The sequence below is a fragment of the Homarus americanus genome, unplaced genomic scaffold (genome assembly GCF_018991925.1).
Source record: "Homarus americanus isolate GMGI-L3 unplaced genomic scaffold, GMGI_Hamer_2.0 scaffold32454, whole genome shotgun sequence".
NCBI classification, from domain to species: Eukaryota; Metazoa; Arthropoda; class Malacostraca; order Decapoda; family Nephropidae; genus Homarus; species Homarus americanus.
In genome coordinates this window covers 6,138-29,968 of record NW_024714219.1, presented here as the reverse complement: position 1 = coordinate 29,968, position 23,831 = coordinate 6,138, and the positions used below count along the sequence as shown (strand labels likewise).

The 23,831-nt window shown below is 38.0% G+C and overlaps 1 protein-coding gene across 1 annotated transcript; it reads right to left on the bottom strand.

Moving 5' to 3' along the window:
- Nucleotides 1–117: 117 nt before the first annotated feature.
- On the bottom strand, nucleotides 118–23,435 carry LOC121878536 (glycosylated lysosomal membrane protein B-like). Its single transcript, XM_042384816.1, has 4 exons — nucleotides 23,285–23,435; nucleotides 15,958–16,126; nucleotides 10,438–10,721; nucleotides 118–1,827 (listed from the first exon to the last, which is right to left on the bottom strand). The coding sequence occupies exons 1-4, from the start codon at nucleotides 23,329–23,331 to the stop codon at nucleotides 1,659–1,661; spliced, it is 669 nt and encodes a 222-aa protein (XP_042240750.1). The 5' UTR covers nucleotides 23,332–23,435; the 3' UTR covers nucleotides 118–1,658.
- Between the last annotated feature and the right edge of the window lie 396 nt (nucleotides 23,436–23,831).

Here is a 23,831-nt window from a genome sequence, read left to right as displayed (position 1 = left end):
CCTAATACAGTAACCCCTAAAATACTTGGCACTAATCATTGCTGAGCAGACATGCACATGGAGCAAAGGAACTTGTATAAAGCCTCACCTCCCAAAAGGAAATTTCAACCACTGGAATGTGATGCAAGTGTTTACTTACAGAGGCCAGTCTTTGTTCAATAATTGTTGTGAATGTCAAGGAAGAACCTTCAACATTTGAAGATTTGTAGATTACTGACAATTAAAATTATTGGAACAAGTCTATACATTTCAGCAGGCTCTCAAAATAGCACAACTTACATCATGATAAATTACTACTTCACTATACAGTATAATTATATATCTCTAAGTAACACAGTACAGTACTACATACTGGATATATATTTGTAAAATATCACTTTATAGATAACTACATGAATCTTTTACAGTGCAAACCTAAATAATAAACTTTGGTTTGAAAAACATGTATATCACAAAATACAATATGATAGTCATATGTCAGAGTTCAAGTGGATCCCATTATCTTGATGTTCCAGTAATGGCAGTGTGGATACAATACACTGAACACCAAGCCTTTGGTTCTAAAGGAGGTTGTGTGGCCAACACTACACTCAACTGCCCTTGCTTCCTTAACTATAAAGTTGTGTATTCATTCACAGCTGGGTGTACTGGGAGTGCCCCTGGTGCAAACCAGTAACCTTTAGGACATGTGGCAGGAGCTGCATTCACTCAGTGTCGAATCCCAAGTACCAAAGTGAATATGAGAGTGCGTTCCATAGACCTGCCACCTCATTATGGGTAGTGCAGATCCAGCACACGGTAGACTAAGCCTTTTTTTGGTCCATGGCTGGCACTACACTTAACCACCACCTTCATTCCTTCAACTGTAGACTGGGAATTTTATGTAAACTGACTGACCAAAGATATCTTACATTTATAGTGATATCAAGCATAAAATCTGTTCTCTTGTAAAAAAAAAAAAAATCAATGTAATGTTAGTGATAGCAGCCATACATTCAATATTATTTAATATAAAAATAAATTATTCTTGATTTCATAAAGCTAGTCTTTTAATAAAAAAATTACTCACAACTAAAGGAATGCTTAAGTGGTCACACTTTTGTGGTTTTAACAGCAATAGAAGTTTAATAGCCTAATGTTTCTTAATACAGCACTGAATTTTAAAAAAACAAGAGGGCTTCTATAAACCAGTACAAAAAGTTAGGAAATGTTGATTACCAAACTAAGCTTAAATACTCTTGACATGAAGCCGTATCCCAAAATTCCTTTTGATCCACAAAGCCTCTCTCAATTCAGTGAATGGACATTAAATCACTTCAAATGGATGAACAAGGCTGGAGGCAGGGAAGAAGTGCTTTCTTCACATGAAAATAAATATAGAGTTCTTTATTTTCAGCTTGAAAAAATTTAATAACCTTTTCTTGCAAGCAAATAATTTTTTTTCTACAAGAGGCAAATAAAGAGCTCATGCGACTGTAATGTTAGAATAACAAGAGTATCTTATATGAGTATCATACTGTGAATTCTCTCCACTTCAAGGCACTTTACAGGAAAAATACTTCAAATCTACAAAAATACATAAAATTATACTTAACTCAATAATAACCACACTGTGTGAATTCAATGATATAAATACAAAGTTTGGAAAATCTGAAAAATTAATTAACAATAAGTTGATCAGTTGACCTACGGCACTTGCGACTGGCTATCACTACACATCCAATCAGAAACATCAATGCTGGGATGCTTAAACCTAGGGTTATGACAAGGATCACCATCGTGGAGAAAGTTTCCTTTGGTGGCGATCCATGTCCAAAGCCAACAGTCCTGAAAAATATCCATAATCTAAGGAAAAAGAATACAGTATACTGTACAGTATTTATTTCCTAATAGTCCAAAATAAAATATAATCAATAATGCTGACCAGAAATATGTCCAATGAACTTTAATATCCTCCAGCGGAGAACCAAGATAAAGTAAATTTTCATTTCAATATGATGCATATTTGTTTTAATGTGAGTAAACAATGGTCAGCCCCTACTCAGGGTTAGTAAAATCTTGAGACTGGTATAACTAGTCAACCACTCATGCAAATCTCAATGTTACAGTCAGAAGCAGTAATTGCTACTCCTCTCCTAGTAGCCGGAGCCACAGCCAGTGAATGCCGATGTTGACACAATGCAGCATTGGCAGCCAAGATAATTCCTAACTACCTAGCAACATTTGGACAGGGGAGGAAGGGAAGGAGAAAGGTTTGTCTAATCGCCAGGCCTTCATTTACCATGGTTCTGGCTACTAGAGGGGGTAGCAATTGCTGCTTCTGACTAGACAGTACATTAAAGTACCATATATCTGTCTTTTTAATAAAATAATCTATTTTAAGAAAGATTTAAGGGCCATATTTTATGGGATATAACATGCACTTCCCCCCCCCCCCAACTCATTTCAGCAGGGAATATTGTGTGCATTTCACACATTGTGAAGAAAATTATGTGTATCTACCCAAAATTACGAGTTGGAAAATAACCATAACATACTATTGCTCAGCTTCGCCTGGAGTGATAAGGAGGGCTAGGCAGATGTGGCTATAGTGACTAGTCTTGTGTTATTATTACAAATACAAAACTAATATAAAACACTGTACAGGTTGCACCTTGATTTAATGGCATCAATAGGACCTGGACCATGCCATTAAATCCAATTTGTCGTTAAAGCACTGACGAAACCACTTGATTAAGCTACCAAGATTATCATATTTGTCATAAGATTTTAGGTTAGAAATGATAAATGTTTCAAAGATGGTGTTGATATTTCTATGGAGTAGGTTTTTGGTAATAAAAACTAATAAATTTTAGCAATTTTTTTCCTCTTCATATAATTCATGTCTGAGTATGGAAATAAACACATAAAAATGTACTTCCCATGAAAAAAGGCTTTCGGCAGTGGACCCCTTTTTTAGGCTGAAAATCAAACTGGAAGGGTACGGAATTCGGGGAAATGTCCGAGCATGGATAGAAGACTTTCTACATGACCGCAAGCAGTGTGTGGTGATTAATGGCACGAAATCGTCATCCGTACCTGTCACAAGTGGGGTACCACAGGGCAGTGTATTGGGCCCGCTGTTGTTTGTTTGTTTCATAAATGATATGCCTGACGTTGTACACTCCTCCATACAAATGTTTGCCGATGATGCCAAGTTATTTCGGGAAATCAAGAACCAAGCGGACTGTGAAGAGCTGCAGAAGGACCTCTGTGGGCTCCAGGAATGGTCAAAGAAATGGCTGCCGAGATTCAATGTCACGAAGTGTAAGAGGATGCACGTGGGGCGTACCAACGGTAAGGAGGCGTATCATATGTCCCAACGGCATGCAGAAACTGCACTAGTTGAGACTGAATGTGAGAAGGACCTAGGTGTGTATGTTGACAATGAGCTGAAGTTCTCGGGCCATTGCAAGAAGAAGGTAAATCAGGCAAATAAATTATTGGGTCTTATAAGGTCGTTCAGATATCTAGACGGTCCGTCCCTCGTAATGATCTTTAAGAGTGAAGTGCTTCCCCATCTGGAGTACTGTCACCCCATCTGGTCCCCAAGATATGCTAGGGACTGTCAGTTGGTAGAAAATATTCAAAGGAGGGCCACCAGACTGGTGCCTGCAATTCAGAACCTCAGTTACCCTGAGAGATTGGAGCGCCTGAACTTGCCTAGCTTATACTACAGACGGGCAAGGGGTGACCTAGTTGAGGTGTATAAGCATCTCAGGGGGCACTACTCAGTCGAGTGTCCTTACTTGGAGCTGGCGGAAACTCGCCCCACAAGGGGTCACAGCTCAAGATTGAAGAAGCCGCAAGTCCAGAAAACTGTGAGGGCAAACTTTTTCGGAGTGAGAGTTGTGAACTCTTGGAACAATCTACCAGAAAGTGTTGTGACGGCACCGAGTGTGTGCTCTTTCAAGACAAGACTTGACCAACACTGGAGCGGGTTCAGGTACATTCGGGAGCTGGTGCATGCCGAGTACTTGCCAACAGTGCATAACAGAGACGTGACTGATCGCCCAAGAGGCTAACAAGCCAATCATTTGGTGAAGAGGATAAAAGAAAGAGAAAGGTAACAGACGTGACCGATTGCCCAAGCGGCTAACGAGCCGATCAGTGGTGAAGATGATAAATTGTAAAAAAAAATAAGGGACATAAATTTCTCAGGATATTAGTCTACCCTAGTAAAATTGTTTTCTCTAATACAGAGTAAAAGAGTAAAAATTACTATACTCTAAAGTGGCTTACAAATAAAGAAAATAGAATATAAAACTACCATAAAATAAGAAAACTGAAGTGCATGGGTGCGTATGTGTGGGAAGTGAACATATGTGTGTGGAGGCAGTGAGCACTGAACAGTAACTGCATGTCCGTGTCAGGACACACACAAGTCTCTGAGTCAACTGGTGACCACCCAGCTGATGTGTGTTCAATTTTTTTATTCGTTCGTCTTCTGCTCAGTTTTTGCGCCTTGCCTTGGCTGCCACATAAAATAATCTATGTATTTATAATTACTGAGGAAATTTTTTTTTCGAAATGTACAGACTGTACAGTAATTATAAAGTAAATAATAGTAATAAATAAATGTAACACTGCAAGGTGGGGTGACGAGGTGAGGATAAACCAGGGCATACGGAGACGTATTAAACACTACAATAACATTTATTAAGTTCTGATAAATATGCTACAATATTATTTACTAAGTGTCCAAGACAAATCCTGTGGTAACCACCAGCCCTCTAGGACAGTGTCAACAACAGTGCTTGAGAGATGGCGAGTGCTGGCAACACTATTAGTGAAGAGTGGGTCAGTGTTACCATTTTATAAACAAGAAACTGAAAATATACTACGAAGCAATAGCTCATCTGGGATTGAGTGTGCAAATTTTTTTTTTTTTGGGGGGGGGGCTTAATTATTTTTCAATAATGTTTCATTAAACTGGCACCATTTTCCATAATATTGCAACCTTCTGCAAAATTTTCAGGGAAATTCTTTTCTTCTTTGGGTGGCTAGCAACTCCAGTCAGGTTTTCAGGTCATTTAGAGGACATAATTGATGCAAAGAAAGTAGAAATTTAAGGCGATCACACGAGCACAGCACCAGCTGGATTTTAATGCCAAAATACACTGACCACGGGAGCGTTGCAGAAGGTAAGGACTAGTGGAAATTACGGGCAGGCCTTAAAAAAGATAAACAAATAATGAAAAAATTTTGATCTCTAAATTTTGCCATTAAATGTGAGTTGCCGGTAAATCCAGTGCCGTTAAATCGAGATTCAACCTGTACTGAAAACCAAGTTAAAAAAATAAATAAAAATACAAAAAATAAAGAATAATATCACAGATCCAAAGTAACGGCCTTTATGGAAAGTTGAAAGGCTGTGAAGAAAACTCACAACTCCATGTACCTCCTTTCACAGTATTCATAATCATACTACCGTACCTACCTTTCTTAATGTTATTTAACAACTGTGCTACTTCAAACAAACAAAATTTGTAGAAGATCTAGAATTAAAAATAAATGCAGCTAAACCTAAGGAAGAGCCAAATGAAAGTTTAACAAAAATGGCATTTGTATATACACTGGCTGCTTCAACTCAACACTTACCATACCACAAAGCCCACCTAGGACAATGTCTTTGCCGACTTCCTAGCAACGCCCCACCCCACACATTCCGCTCCCAACCCCACTCTGCCTGCTAACTGGTGAGCAAAGAAATGTTTATTCCCTTTATGCGTTTGACCTCATAATAATGATGCATGTTGTCCCTACAGTTAACCGCCTCGCGCATCATGACGCAAATCATTGGATAGCACTATTTGCATCGGTGACTACAATTGCGTCATTAAACTATAAAAAAAAAAAAAATAAAAAAATCAAGACAATTGCGTCAATATTTTGTGCATCATAGATAACTGCACGAAGTTGCGAAGGAAGCTTCCAGAAAGTACCAAAGCATGGGTGGAGTTCCGCTGTCCAACAGCTTCCTCCTATCAGCCATGCTGGTAAGTCGCATTTATCTCTTTACAGTATTTCCTCTCCCACCCTCTCCACAATCAGTCATATCAAATTTCCAAAGCAATCATTGGAAAGCTCATAAAATTCTGCTTCTATTTAACTACAGTTGTACCCCGCTTTACGCGGTTTCACTTTACGCAATTTCTCATATACGCGGTGCCTTGCCAGAACCGAACTTTCACTTTATGCGGTTCGTCTACCCATATACGTGGGAAGCGGCGCGGGCAGGATGCGCACAAGGTCGCCCAGTCATCAAAACATTACCGAGTTCTTCACCCGCCACCCACCACAGCCGGCCTAAGTCAGTGATAGTGATAGTGAGGATATGGACTTATATGGACTTTGAGGGGTTTGACAAAGAGGCCCTGCAAGCCTATGTGGTGGATAGTGATACAATTGATACAAGTGATACAGGTGAGGGCCAATAATCTGCCCTCTGCCTCGGAACTAACCCCCCATCCCTGTGTGCTCAGCCATCTTTTCTACTAATGTAAGTGTTAAAAAAACTAATATTATTGATATTTCTCTTAATTAATAATTGTGTGTGTGCATACCATCATAAAATTAAGATGTAATTTTTACTACAACGTAGGTATTGTGTCTGAAAAAGTGGAGTTTGGGGGTCGGGCCAGTCTCTATTGGAATTAATCCCATATGTTCTGTTGTTCCATTTACGCGGATTTCACTTAACGCGGTACCCTGTGGGTTCAATTGACCGCGTAAATCGGGTTACAACTGTATATAATAGCTGAGTAGCTTTGTGAGAACGTAATGTATCAGAGATATGATGCTGGGAATTTTTTTTTTCTTTATTCGGAACGAAAAAAATACACGTCTTATATTTTTTCTACTTACAGTAAAAGTCCAAAAATCCGGATGCCAGAAATCCGGACCACCCGAGAATCCGGACTTTTCGAACTCATTTTTTTTTTTTAGCGGGCATTTGTGTGCATGTGCGCATGTGTGAGCGCCACAGCTGCACAGCGACAACAAGCGACCACGTGGTCGCCACTTTAAAATGGGGAATCAAACTGTGACAACATACCGTATATACTCGTCTATAACCCCCCCTCGTTATCAGTCAACCCTGATTTTTTGACCAAGAAATCGTTAATTTATGATATTCCTCGTTTATAGTTCCACCCACGTTTTTGAGGGTAATGGAACAACAAAACCACTAAAAAAGCTCTACGTCCTATAAACTGAGGCTCGCCGTGCATGAAACACAAGTGCTGAAGGCAAATTGTTTACCATTTATTATTACGACACTTTACACTGAAACCCGGGTAGTTTCAACAAAAATATTGTATACAGTTGTACCCCACTTAACGCGGTCAATTGAGCCCAGAGGGTCCCGTGTTAAGTGAAATCCGCGTTAAGTGAACAACAGAACATATGGGATTAATTCCAATAGAAACCAGCCCGACCCCCAAACTCCACTTTTTGAAGGCACATACCTATGTTGTAGTAAAAATAACATCTTAATTTTATGATGGTACATGCACACAATTAATACTTAAGAGAAATAGAGAAATACAGTCGCCAAGTTAATGTCCATTCAAATAATGTTCTCAACTCCCTCCCCCTCTCACACTACACTGCTTGGGGGAAAACCACTAAATTTTAATAAATAATACCTCAAACTAAAGTTAGGATAATACAATTGACATTGCTGGATTCCTTGTAAGACCAGGAATATTTTGAATATAAATGTCATATATTTTGCACAAAAGATAACATAGTTACCTAGAGAAAAATTTTATCTAAAAATTGTATGTTTAATGCAAAATATATGTTGTTTATATTCAAAATGATCACCAAATTATAAGAATTCCAGCAATGTAAATTATATTCTGACCGGGTAATTTGTATGAATTTTATGAGCTAAAACAAATATCTTCAGTTAATAAAAAAAAAATAATCTTCACAACACTATCTGTCAATCAAAGTACCCCACCTTGCCTCCCCCCCTCTTCCAACCGCGCGGTCAGTCCCAACCCTCCCCCCACCAATCCTCCCTTCCAGAGTTTTTAACATTTAGTATTAAATAATACCTCAGATTAAAGTTAGGATAATATAATTGACATTGCTGGATTCCTTGTAAGACCAGGAATATTTTGAATATAAATGTCATATATTTTGCACAAAAGATAACATAGTTACCTAGAGAAAATTTTTATCTAAAAATTGTATGTTTAATGCAAAATATATGTTGTTTATATTCAAAATGATCACCAAATTATAAGAATTCCAGCAATGTAAATTATATTCTGACCGGGTAATTTGTATGAATTTTATGAGCTAAAACAAATATCTTCAGTTAATAAAAAAAAAAATAATTCTTCACTGGGTAACAGATGGTCGGTCGGTCCGTCCCTCCCCCCCACCCACCATCCCAAGGAGATGTGTGGGATAACCACTAAATTTTAATAAATAATACCTCAAACTAAAGTTAGGATAATATAATTGACATTGCTGGATTCCTTGTAAGACCAGGAATATTTTGAATATAAATGTCATATATTTTGCACAAAAGATAACATAGTTACCTAGAGAAAATTTTTTATCTAAAAATTGTATGTTTTAATGCAAAATATATGTTGTTTATATTCAAAATGATCACCAAATTATAAGAATTCCAGCAATGTAAATTATATTCTGGCCGGGTAATTTGTATGAATTTTATGAGTTAAAACAGGCAGTCAGGCAGGGTGGCGGGTGGGGCAAATCTAAAAATAGCGTCTCGAGCCGGACACTCACCGCGTATATGTGGAAAAAATCCGTGTTAAGTGAAAGTTCAGCTCTGGCGAGGCACCGCGTATATGATAAAACGCGTTAAGTGAAACCGCGTTAGGCGGGGTAATACTGTATTTCCATTCAAGTATTTATTCAAGTCAATTAGGAGGGAATATTATTGAAATACAACAGTTTTTAAACTAAACCATTCGAAAAACGATTACGGTAACATCTTTTGAACGAAAGAAAGCGAAAGTCATTGTTTTCGTCATGATTTTATCCCACTTTCCACTGTAATACGTATGTAATTTCAGGAAAAATATTACATTTCCGTGAATGTATTATATCAAGCACAGTATGAATAGAATATCATTGTAATATATCAGAATTTTAACCGAAAACTATTAAAAAAACGAGTAACATCTCAAGAACATCGGAAGCTTAGGTAAAGTCTTTTGTTTTCGTCATGTATTTTATCCTATTTTACATTGAAATACGTCACGTTTCCACAAAACTACTATTTATCTCCGAGAATATATTCATTCAGGCGCAGTTTAGGTAAAATAGACGAGTGATGTAATAGTTTTTTAACTGAAAACGATTCGAAAAACACGTACCCTCTAGCCCTGTTCAAAGAGAGGACTGGGAGAAGCTGTTTGGTGCTGCAGACGATGACAAGGAAAATGATTTTGATGGATTTTAATGAAAATATTCAGAAATATGGTATCGTAGTATTTATTCAAGTCAATTAGGATAGAATATTATTGTAATACAAAAGTTTTTGAACTGAAAACCATTCGAAAAGCGATTACGGTAACATCTTTTGAACGAAAGAAAGCGAAAGTCATTGTTTTCATCACGATTTTATCCCACTTTCCACTGTAATACGTACGTTCAGCAAAAATATTACATTTCCGTGAATGCATTATATCAAGCACAGTATGAATAGAATACCATTGTAATATAACAATATTTTGAGTCCTACTCTTTCCATTTACAGAGTACTGTACAAGCTCATAAAAATGGCTCCTTAAGTAGATAAACTTCATTGTGTGAAGAGAAAGAAGAACACATTGAAATTGAGTGACAAACTTGAAATAATTAAGAAACTAGATCGTGGTGTGAGCAATACTGTTCTAATGGAAACATACGACATTGGAAAGTCTACAATTTATGATATATAAAAGGCAAAGAATAAAATTTAGAATTCACAGCTTTTTCATTAAAACTGCTCGTTTTGATAAATGAAGCATGCTATATTTGCAAATGAATAAACTATCAAAATGTACCTGTTCATTTCTTCTTTATTCTTCATTAAATTTGAATTTTAAAAGTACTGCCTGAGAATCCGGAAAATCCGAAAATCCGGACCGACCCAATCCCCAAGCAGTCCGGATTTTTGGACTTCTACTGTATATCAAAGCCCAAACAATAATGAAGCCAGTGATGCATAAATCATTCAAAAAGAAAAATATTGTGGGATAAATTGGTCGCACAAATATGATGACCAGACCTCATGTGAATTGGTCCCATATGACCTTCATTGTGGTCACTTATTGCATGCACGAGAGGGTAAACTTACACTGATGAGAGCTGATATTTAAGGATTAAGCTCTTAGTTTTTTAACAAACAAATTATAACTTTCTTACCATGTGGTGTAGTTATTTGCAGCATAAAATTTGTCCTTCTTCTGGCCAAAAGAAACTTTTGTCTGGGCAGTCATTGCTGATTCCAATTTATCCCCAAACACTGCATAGGCCAAAGACTCTTCCAGGGCAATAGAGATTTCCGTCAGTGAAGTAAAGTTGCCATCAATGTTTGGGTCAGTGGACAAGTTAATATCCCGGTCTGAACTAAGGTAACTCACAGGCCGCCACTGCATGTAACCTCCCTGCTTAGTTGTTCGTGCCAATTTTGTGGTTATCTGGTCCAGCTGTAAAATAATTATACAGTATCTATTAGATTTCCTTTTCTCCCAATTTTGTGTGGCATGGAAGGAGGAGGAGAAGTTTTAGGAGGAGGGGGAGGAGAGGGAGGAGATGGAAATACTTTCTCATATCCTCAACCTGAATGTAAATGACAAACGCAATATAACCTAAGAAATCCAGCACTTTTGGGACTGACAACATGCTGGAATTGTGAATTTTTCACTTTTCCAAATAAGCATTTTTGTGTTGAAATTCATAAGGCAAATTACAGTTCAGTTTAGTGGCGCACAGCTTCTAAGTAGAATTCCCTTACAAAACTCCAAACAATTTTCATAATTACTTAGAAGAAACAATTTACCTTGCCAAAATAATATGCTGAACAGTGAATATGTAGAAAAAACAAGGTGAAACAGGCAAAATACAATTGACACAGTCTGGTACATAAAGTGAGCATAAACCATCAACTTTGAGACAAAATGAGACAAACCAAACCTAATCTATCTTTATGATCTTACAATACAGTAATCTCCCCGTTAGCAGAATAATTGGTGCCGAGTGGTTTCGGGTTTGAGAGATTTCCGGGTATTGAGGCAAATTTTCTTATTCCTGGAAACAATTGCAAGACTGAAATTTTTCCAGGCACTGGTGATTGTTTCCATTACGGACTGCAGTCAGAGACACAGAGCTGTATTTACTTATGCAGACACTACTGTACATGTACAATGTATTGTAAATAAACAAAATATACTATTGTATAGAGTAGTAGGTAGTAGGCAGCTATCAAACAGGGAGGTACTACCGCCTGGGAAGATATTGGAAGCATAATGTGTTGTCTAATGGTAGACCCTGCTGCCATATGGCATCACAAAAATTGTGACAAGTCCTATGTTGCTGATATGATTTTCTGCCCCATTTACACACAATTGCAGGGTCTCAATTGTTTCTCTGACTTTGACAACACAACATACATATACCTTGTACAGTAAACCCTCGATAACTCGGCACATATGGGGTTCTTTCCTTGCCGAGTTATCCCAAATTCCGACTTAACGAGGCACTGCCCCCCTCCTACAAAGAAATAAAATAAATTATCGACCCATATATGTGAACATGTAATTACTAAATGTAAATAAGTAACACTTACCAACACTGCAGGCAAAGAATGAAGCATCTTAGTAGGAGATACAGATGCATGGTAGGTGACACAGAGGTATGGTAGGTGATGCAAGTGGCCAGATATGCAGAGATTTTCCCATATAATTTTAAATACAGTGATATCTCCTTTAGCCAGAATCCCTCAAACCCGGAACTCTCCGATAGTCGGAATTGAAATTTTCTCGGAAAATCGTTCCCAGAGCCGTAATTTTCTTGGAAATTCTGGCTTTGGGAACGATTTTCCGACGGGCACATTTTCCGGAAAATTCCGAGAAACCGGAAAATTCCAAGGATGGGGGCATTTTTTTCCGGATGTGAGAGATGAAAATCAAGCGCATTTTATGGAAATTCCGAGAAAAATTTTGCGTTACCCGCAAAATTCCGGGGATGAGGGCCTTTTTTTCCGGCTTTGAGAGTCGTCTCATTACCCGGAAATCTCTCATTCCCGGAAAAGCTCTGCACCAATTGTTCCGGCTAATGGGTATATCACTGTATCTCGGCATTTCCCGAGTTATACTATTATATTCTGAGACCATATCCCTGCCAAGTTATCAAGGGTTTACTGTATCATTTCTCATTCTTAATTTTTTTTTTTATTTATGGCTCTTTATAATTATTATTTTGTATTAATTTTTATAGTATTATTGTATTAATCTTTACTTTATTATAATTGTTATTTATTCTTATTAGTTTTTATTAATTTTACTGTATTATTATTTTATATTTTTGCCCCCCAGGCCTTGATGTGGGTCATTATGAAATGACTTGTGCCCAGGTGGGCAAATGCCCATAAAAAAAAAAGTACTCACCAGCAGATACTGCACAGTGGTCTAATCAGATCTGATATAGACAGGGCCGGATTAAGGCCAATTGATGCCTTAAGCAAAGCCCAACAATGGTGCCCCCTCGGCCCTCCCATTGCTTAACTGACAAGATATTAAGCCCATGATTAAGACTCAATGAATACTGATGTTGAAATATAAGATAATAAATTCAGGTTTCTTCCAGGCCACCCCACAAGCCAGATCCTACAATTTTCTCATCACTGATGTTAGACTAGAACCAGAACAAATACAGTTAAAGACAATTAAGAAATAAAAACAAAGAGTTGAAGTTTTTCAACATTTGATAATTATAAAAATCACTTAAATTAGACAGTTTTGATTTAACCTTATTTATTATAACAACTTGGCCTAGAGTTACTGCTCTTAATTTAGTAACACAATATATTTATATAGTTAAAATATCTACCTCTTTATTTTGTAAATATAAAGTAATTTAATTAATGAGAAATTCAGAAACTTACTTGTTACTTCACACAATCCACCTCATACCACACGTTAAAATAGACACATTTCGTTGATACTGCAAGAGCCTGAGTGAGGGCTGAGAAGCGAGGGAACGAACTTAGACAATTTCAGACGTTCAGGAACGTTCTTGAACGTGTATAAAATAAAGCTGTTTTCCATTGGGCAACGTGTCCTTAAAAAAAAAAAAAAAAAGAGCACAGTTTTCTTGGTTTAAAACCCTTGCAAAACATAGTTAACGAACAAAATGGGATAAATATTTTTCACCAATTTTATACGGCGGTTTTACACTAGCCTATTAGGTTTTATCGCAAATATGATCTGGTCACTACAAGGCATAATACCTTCAAAAGAAAAACCCGTGGTGCCCCCTTCTTTTGGTGCCCTAAGCACGTGCTTATTTTGCTTAATGGTTAATCCAGCCCTGGATATAGACCTAAAGGAAGCTAATATGAGAGGACACTTGATCTATAAATTTGCTGGAGATGGGGAGGGTAGAATTGACCATTGCCACAATCACAAGATTTTTTATTTAGTCATTATTCAAGATGTTTTCGTATGATCAGCTTATTATGGGGTTTGTTTCATTATAAATAATTGAAATTATAAGAAACAAATTTGCTAAGTGTGTTGTCACCCCCCTAGGTGGCGACTAGGCAGAGCTGGGCCACGTGGGCACTATGCTATCATTACCATGGAACTTATGGGCATAATCAAAGGCGTCTTTGTCTCGGGTCCGCTGGGCAGTGGCAGGGCAGTTGGGCATTGAACAGAACACACACGAAAGTTTGCGTGTGAGCTCCAGCTTGTATGTATGTGTGTGTATGTATGTATGTATGTGTGTGTGTGTGTGTGTGTGTGTAGCAAAATATCTTAGTACCTAGGGAGTATCAATGTCAACAGTTCATGTATGTGGAAAGCACTTTGGGAGTACCAACATTGACAAGTGAAAGGACACCAAACCCAACGACCAGCTATGGATGCTGGAAGATTCTAACGCCTGTGACATGTATGTAAAAAAAAAAGAGATAAATTTACCTGGAGTGACAAAATGTACAGGTAAAGATATCTAGTAACATAGTCCTGGATGCCGATATACCAGTAGTTGTGTTATGAGTATGGATTGGTAATGTAATCACATAATCAATGTAACTTTGTGATATGATCAGTCTTCTATGTGTAACTGTGGTGTTATGTTCAACAGGTTTTGACTAATAAATCATTGTGTCCACGTCATCGGGCTATTATTCCAACCTAATCACTTCACGGCAATTAAAGTGTATGTGTATCTCTGTGTGACATGTCAATGTAATAAGCCACTTCTGTCAACTATATATTTTCAGCCTTCTGGCTGCTAATCCTTTTCAATAAACTGTTAATTATTATTATTTATCACACACCACCCAAACCTACCACTCCCCTCCAGCTCCCTCCTTCCCCTCCCAAGAATGCACATTAACTACTGTGGACATACGAGTATCTGTCTATACTTACATTATGTTTTTGACCTCATAATTTTTCATTTTTTTTGCACATTCTGTATGAACAATTGTGTACATGTAACAGTGTAAAAGAAATTGAATAAAATTACATAAATCTACTCGAAATTACGAGTTGCAAAATGACAACACAACTCGAAGGTTCGCCCAGTAGGTGTGAAACTGGCCTTACTTCGGAATATGAAAGCTGTGGATGGCCCACCCAGTTTTAAATATTACTGTAGGGTATCATAATTTTTAATTTGCAAATAGGGGCATAAATATAGAATAGGGGTGTTAAAATATCAATTGCAGATAAGCGGGGTTACGAATAGCAAGGTATTATTGAAGATCCTTAAGGGAGGTAATTTGTTAACCGAAATTTCGTTAATTGAACCGTTCGTTAACCGAGAGACCACTGTACACCATAAAAATTTAAAGGGAAAAAGTTCAGTGCTGTGTTCTAAACATAGCTTCAGTTCTGTGTATGTATTGAACCTGGGCATTTGCTAGACAATTTTGCTTTATACAGTACAAGTCTATGTCATAACAGAGCAAGCACTGTCATATATGAACCCCACCAACAAACATTTTCATCAAGAGTGCAGGTGGTAGGGCATTCAAAACGATGTTTCATATGCTGTCTGTATGATCCATTTTATTTTTTTCATCTTTTTATTCAAAAGAACTGATTTTCTGATACAGCTGGGTAATTGATTCTGGGTAATTGATTTTTTTATTCCCAAAGTTTCACACGAAAAGACTCAGGTTGTGGCGGTAAAGTGCATACAATGTTCACCTTCTGTCCTAAGGGTTCCCGGGTTACTCCCAATGTGCTCCCAGTTCACTCAGTTGTGAGTGAGTATCTAGCTTTACTATTGGGGAAAGTAAAGGCAGTTAAGTGAAGTGCCAGCTACTCAATATTCTTGATCATCAAACATTTTAGTTTACAGTGTGCTGTAAACACATTGTCCCTAGGACCATCAGAAAGGGATTCACTCTCATTGTCATTGTAAAAGGTGACACAACTGGCAGTGATGTCTGGAGAAACTCTAGAAATAAGAATAAGCTGGGTCAAAGATACACATGAAACAATACCTTCTACATTCACTGACAAGGTTGTAACATGTGGCAAACTTCATCATCATTATCTTGCAATATACCCTGCAGTACCTCTGGAGTTTGTAGACAAAAAATTTTAATTTATTTTTCTAATTACATTCCTTCACTTCCACCTATGTATGTGGTGTACATAGCATAACCTGATAAGGGAGAAGATATGAATTTGAGAATATTCTTACATGAAAAACTCCAGGTGTGTTTTCATCATCCAGAGACTTTTCTGTGGAGAATTCAATACCCTTTTCTTCTTCGTTCAACGGCTCAGATGAAAAGATAATGAGGTCCATCGCCCAACGAGCTTTCTTAAAGCCACTGATGTCTGTTGTTTCCTTTACTTCCATTAGTATTCTAGATACAAGAAAATTAAAAGGATTAAATGAAAAATATAAATTAATATAAAACTGTATAAATGACAAAATTATATCATAAAAAAGAAAATGTTATCAATGACAACTATAATATTCAACACAGTACTTTTGCCATTCACACTCCCCCAACCACCTATCATCTTGTATCATTTCAGTTATATTTTTCTACAGGTTATTCTGTATTTCATCACAACTCATTACTCTGTAAATTGTACTACTATTGAGTATCAGGATTCCAAAATACTTGGGACAAAGAGGCTTTGAGAAAGTAGATACAGTAAAACCACCCTAAGTGGGACTATATGGGGCTCAAACTAGTCCGACATATGTGGAACCCCCCTCAGTAATTTCGATCACCACTTTGCTGAAAAATCACATCCAAAAACAAAATTAAAGTCAACGATATGTATTTATTTATAGTGTATTAACATTGTAGCAGATGATTTTTGAGATTATTGTAGCAGATGAATCTTTTGTTGGAAGACAAATGGGGGCTGCTTAAACCTACTTTACTGTGGTTTCACTTACACACTTATGCTGTTTAGTTTTACTTTTATTTCTCTGCACAGTTACACTTAAAACTAGCATTTATTTCTTGGTTTAATCACTGTCGGAATCAAGGATGCAAGGTGGCTGCTTGGGGGTTACCACCAATTTTGACTCTGAGTGATGGCACACCCACAGACACTAGTCCGATTAATGGGGATTTCCAAATTAGGGGGGTCTTAGTGTAATCTCAAAAGATTTATATATCTTTTGGTACTCCAGGAACTCAAGCACCAGTGCTGTATACAGTGCAAAGGTACAAACCCTCAAAATCAGATCTCAGAAAGCCAGACATTTTATTCTTTGGGTAAATTGTAATTACCTTCCCTGGTTCTTCTATCTTTTTTTACCTTAGGCCAACCATTTGGCAACATCAATACAGTATCATAGGTTGGCATCACAGGGGCTAGGAAGAGTTGAGAATGCACGTGAAGTGGAGTGTGTACGTATGACACAATAGGATGAGGTTGGTAATACAGCTAGACCCCGACTTACGGCGGGGTTAGGGACCCAAATCCAGGTCGTAAGTCCGAATGGTCGTAAGTCCGACATAGATAAAAAAAAAAAAAATTCAAATTTTTTTTAAATAAAAAATTTACAATGAAATACAGTACAGTAAAATTAATAAATAATGAGGAATGGATACAGTACAGTGAAAGTAATAAATAATGAGGAATGGATACAGTGTGACTGAGCACTTACCTTTAATGTATTAAGCTGAATGCACATGGGGCCCCCATAATTTTCTAATTATACATGGAGACTACATTAACTGGAAACGTTTCGGTATAGAAAATGCGTGTCATTTGCAAAAAAAAAAAAAAATGAAAAAAAAAAAAGGTCACAACTTCGGCGGTCGTAAGTCCTGACGGTCGTAAGTCCAAGCAGCATGAGGTACAGGACACTTGTTTTATTGTTATTAATATTGACACTACTTAAAATTATCATTACTGCCTCCAGTAATTTATCACAATCTGCTGATGCACACGAGTCCACCTACTACACTTGCACATGTGGTGAAGCACGTGAAGCCAAATAGCGAGATCCCTACATCACAAAAGTTGAGAAGCTACTAAGAGACTAGGAGGCTTGCATGTGTGAGTGAGAGAAAGATAAATGCTTACTTGGCAACATAATCTAGCCAGATCCACCATGAAATTAAAAAAGTTCAAATGACATAAACTGAAGCCCTGTAAGCACACATCATGTGACGTGAGCTAAAGCCTAAGCCCTAGGGGTTAAATAACAAAATAACAAAATTTAAATCTTTACATAATTTAAATAATAATTACATTCAGACTTTAGAGAATTCCCTAAAAGCAAGTAAAATGGGTTTGTTTATGTCCCAGCAGCTTCTCATGAGTCATGAGATGTTGAGACTTCATAAACAATTACGTACATTGGATCCTCGATTTATGTGCATTCACTATAGAGTATAACCCCGCTTTACGCAGTTTCACTTTACGCGTTTCCACGTTTACGCGGTACCCTGCCGAACACGGAATGCTCACTTTACGCGGTGCACGTACTCTTTTACGCGGAGAGCGGCGCGGGTAGGGTGCATACAAGGTCGCCCAGTCATCAAAACATTACAGAGTACTTCACCCACCACCCACCACAGCCGGCCCAAGTCAGTGATAGTGATAATGATAGTGAGGATATGGACTTATATGGACTTTGAGGGGTTTGACAAAGAGGCCCTGCAAGCCTCTGTGGTGGATAGTGATACAATTGATACAAGTGATACAGGTGAGGGCCAATAATCTGCCCTCTGCCTCGGAACCAACCCCCCATCCCCGTGTGCCCAGCCATCTTTTCTACTAATGTAAGTGTTAAAAATCCTAATATTATTGATATTTCTCTTAAATATTAATTGTGTGTGCATACCATCATAAAATTAAGAAGTTATTTTTACTACAACGTAGGTATTGTGTCGGAAAAAGTGGAGTTTGGGGGTTGGCCCGGTCTCTATTTCAATTAATCCCATATGTTATGTTGTTCTCTTTACGCGTTTCTCGCTTTACGCGGGTTCAATTGACCGCGTAAAGGGAGGGTTCACTGTAGTATGCGAATTTGCGTTTATGCAGCGACCCTAATTCTACCCATAATTTATTTTATGAGGAAAAGAATCCCTATTATGATTTCTGCAGAAGATATGGTGCACTAGTTTTATATTATATTGTATTATATTATATTATATTATATTATATTGTATCATATAATATTATATTGTACAGTCAACCCTCACTTTACGCGGTTAATTCAACCCACAGGGTACCGCGGAAAGCGAGAAACGCGTAACGTGAACAACATAACATATGAAATTAATTGAAATAGAGACCGGGCCGACCCCCAAACTCCACTTTTTCAGACACAATACCTACGTTGTAGTAAAAATAACTTCTTAATTTTATGATGGTATGCACACACAATTAATAATTAAGAGAAATATCAATAATATTAGGTTTTTTAACACTTACATTAGTAGAAAAGATGGCTGGGCACACGGGGATGGGGGGTTGGTTCTGAGGCAGAGGGCAGATTAATTATTGGCCCTCACCTGTATCACTTGTATCAATTGTATCACTATCCACCACAGAGGCTTGCAGGGCCTCTTTGTCAAACCCCTCAAAGTCCATATAAGTCCATATCCTCACTATAATTATCACTATCACTGACTTGGGCTGGCTGTGGTGGGTGGAGGGTGAAGAACTCGGTAATGTTTTGATGACTGGGCGACCTTGTGCGCACCCTGCTCGCGCCGCTTACACAACATGGCGGATGGCGGGAGTTTTGGATCCAAAAATGGCGCGGCTCGCCAGCCGCTCTCCGCATAAAGGGGTACACGCACCGCGGAATGTGAGCATTCCGGTTTCGGCAGGGTACCGCGTAAACGTGGAAACGCGGAATGTGGGACCGCGTAAAGCGAGGGTTGACTGTATAGGTATCATATTATATTATATTATATTATACCGGCTATTATATTATATTACAGTATAGCCTCGAATAACGACGGTAATGTGTCCTCCAATCTTGCAGTGTAAGGTGAATCAACCTATAGTGAATCATTAATTACTATTAAAATAAAGCAATAATAATGAGATGTGTTCCCAAGTAAGACCTTTTCATATCTTTTGTGTGGCTTTTTACTCTCTTTTCCCCCCAAACAATAAAATTATGTTAAATGCAAACTATGTTCTTCAAATAATATCTAAGAATGCACCTTATACAATATAAATCAATAATAATATGGTCACACAAGAAGAGATGGGACGCCATTGTTTTCGTTAGTGTTTACACCTGTGACAATGATTCTACAGAAGAAACTGAAGAAAATAAGACCCTGGTTGTAGCTAGTAAAATTAATGTTAAAAAATTTATGTTTAATTAATGTTAATAAATGAAACAATATAAATAGCTAACCACTAATGGCAAAGAAAAAACATAAGGACAGAGTTTTTACTCAGATGACGAAGTCATCAGGTTTAACTCTGGCTGAAGCTGTAGTTTTCCATAAAGATGTCATAGCTGTTACTGAACCTGAAGTTGTTGATGAAGCTGCTTGTGATGCTGAATTTGATGGTGTAGCTGAAGTTGTTGATGAAGCTGCTTATGATGCTGAATTTGATGGTGTAGCTGAAGTTGGTGGTTTAGGACTTCAAGTAATAAACCTGCCAAAAGAACCTTTCACAGCTGCTTTCTTTTCTCATTATACATCTTTATGTAGAGGTCATATGCATTTTTCACATCCCTGTTAATTTTAATGCTTCGTTCTGTTCATGGATCCACTTCAGAAAATATGTTCGTTGCTTGCTCCATATACCTAGTACAGTATCCTCTCACCTTTTTCATATCGTTTTAACACATCTAGTTTCTCGGCTTCGCTTATACACTTTCTTTTAGCTTTTGAACCAGCACTACAATCACTTGCTCTCTTGCTCATGTTGAATAGGGATGCAAAAAGGCTGTAAGAAACATGAGAAAGTTTTTCTCCTTTTCCTGTTTAGATGCGTGAAAACAAAAGGCCCGCCAGCTGCTGCGACTGTTTATACTAGTGATGCTGGCGTCACCACTCACAAGCCCGGCAGACTCCGTGTGCAAGGCGTGTTTCTTTTTTATTTGTATAATACACTACATATCGGGATTTAATTGTTATTTATATGAAAATATAATTTTATTTTATTTTTTATTCTATTTTCATCATAAATACGAAGAAAATAGTGGTGTAAATTGAATTGGATCCTTAATTAACCAGGGTCTTAAATATTAATCGTCGTTAGTAGAACCGTCGTTATCGGAGGCTTTCCTGTATACAGTATTATATTACTACAGTCAACCCTCACTTTACGCGGTTAATTCAACCCACAGGGTACCGCGGAAAGTGAGAAACGCGTAGAGTGAACAACATAACATATGGGATTAATTGAAATAGAGACCGGGCCGACCCCCAAACTCCACTTTTTGACGACACACAACTATGTTGTAGTAAATATATTATCTTAACTTTATGATGGTATGCACACACATCAATAATATTAGATTTTTTAACACTTACAAAAGTAGAAAAGATAATTAAGAATATATCAATAATATTAGGTTTTTTAACACTTACAAAAGTAGAAAAGATGGCTGGGCACACGGGGATGGGCGGTTGGTTCCGAGGCAGAGGGCAGATTATTGGCCCTCACCTGTATCACTTGTATCAATTGTATCACTATCCACCACAGAGGCTTGCAGGGCCTCTTTGTCAAACCCCTCAAAGTCCATATAAGTCCATATCCTCACTATAATTATCACTATCACTGACTTGGGCCGGCTGTGGTGGGTGGCGGGTGAAGAACTCGATAATGTTTTGATGACTGGGCAACCTTGTGCGCACCATGCTCGCGCCGCTTACACAACATGGCGGATGGCGGGAGAGGGCGGGAGAGATGGCGGGAGGTTTGGATCCAAAAATGGCGCGGCTCGCCAGCCGCTCTCACCGTAAAGGGGTACAAGCACCGCGGGTTCCGGCAGGGTACCGCGTAAACGTGGAATGTGGGACCGCGTAAAGCAAGGGTTGACTGTATACTATATTACATTATACAGTGTATATTTAATTCGAAGCCACGTTAGAGCATTTTAATGATTTTGCTACAACTTTTATCGCATTAATGCTCCAGAAATGGTTGTGAAATGTGGCAATGTGTGTGTGCGTGTGTGTGCTGCATGTAATATCACGGGATGCGGCAGGAGTAGTGAGTCAGCTACTCCTCACACTTCACTTTCTGCACAAACACCCATGCTCTTCATGTCTTAGTTTATAGTTTTATATTATATTACTGTATCTTTATTTCTAACCCAAATTAAATTATTGTAATGATTTTTCACAACTTTTATAGCATTACTGTTGACTTTTATGGTAGTAGTTGTGGAACATATCCTAATTTTCCCCATAAGATTAAGTATTCACTATTTGCAAATTCCCATTATGCTGTGTTGTCACAGAACGCAACCATAGCATAAAGCGAAGGTCAGGTGTACTGTATTGTCTGATTGAATAAAGTGCCCAATATTGTACAAGCAATGACCATTATATAATGAATATGTGCTTGATCAGTTTTAAGATGTAAAAAAATTAACACTATTTATCACTAAGTGATGGCTAAGGATCAGCATTACGATGGCCACTACCCGAATGCTTCTCTTGTATTGTCAGTGTTATGAAAAAGTGATGTGCAAAAACTCGCGCAATATCATAATGGCATAACACTTGCGACCCATGGAAAGTGTGGAAGGTCCTGCCCGTTGGGGGGGGGACACCACCCCTCAGACCTGGCTTGCTCCCCCTAGACTCTGGCTTGTCCCCCCCCCCCAAGACCTGGCTTACCCCTCCCCCAAGGGCTGTATGGTTCTCCAAGCAAATTTTTAATTATATTTGTATTCCTTTTTCATATACAGTAAGATCTCATAATTCGCGCGATTTCATTTTGCGTTTTTTAATTTAACAAGCACTACCTAATGCAACCAAGTCTTATATTTGGCGTAAAATATCGTGAATTTTGCGAGATCCAGCAAGCTGAATGCTGGCCACCGTCTTGAATGACATCACAGCACTCATACCAGTTACAGTCATTTCTACTACAACGCGTGTCTTGTCAACGCGAATTGGCTGCAACGCGATTGATGAATAGGGGAACGCTGTTTGTAAGACATGAACTTTTGCATACGAATGTTGGCTATAGCGCGATTCCATCCTCAACGTTTTAAGCGTGGCGCGGGGTTATGCAATGTTTACAGTTCACGTTCGACATCACATGTTCAATTGATTCGTGTCTTTTGTTTGTGAAGTGTATTTTGAGAGGTACTCTGTAAATAGGTACTTGCTCTCAGTCTCTTCTCTGAAAGCTAGGAATGAGATGGGAGAGTTGTATTTATTGTCTAATTAGTGCCAGCTATCACTGCCAAGGGTTTGCCAGGGTTGCAACCTGAAGACTTGGTAGGTAAATACATGAGTCCTTTTGCTGATGCCAAGCTGAAAATTAGGTTTCAAACATCTATGGAGTGTTATACAAAGAACATTGATTGCAAGGCAATCAAGGATTACACTTACTCATCATCAGTAGTGTTGAGGTTCAGTACCAAATGATCTAGAACCATATCAAACTGTGCAGAGTTTGGGGTTCGTAGTAGATGTGGCAATACTGTACTTCTTCCTTCCAGCCCATAAGCTGCTATCTGCAAACATCCGTTTCATAAAAATTTTGTAGACTATGTTGGTATTTTGCAAGAAGTTATATAGGGTATTAAAAAAAGTCAGTGATAGCTAGAATTACTAAAAAAAATGGAGGAATAATGCTGATATCCCTCATAATGTCAAATTCCACAGCCAAGAAGCATCTGATAACCCCCAATTACAGTGTGTCAGTCATAGTTGATCTATTATCTCATTTGGGTAAACCAATCACCCTTCGACTTCATCCCACTCTTTGTCCCCAAAATAGGGAGATATCAGGTACAACATCTGTCCTCTGGCAACAGGAGGTATCTTATATGGCATTTCTGCCCAATCTGCTCATTTTATGCCAAAGCAATGTACCAGAGTTTCTTTGTTATAAGCCATTCTACTAAAGCATGCCCTTAAGATTCACGGAGGTTAG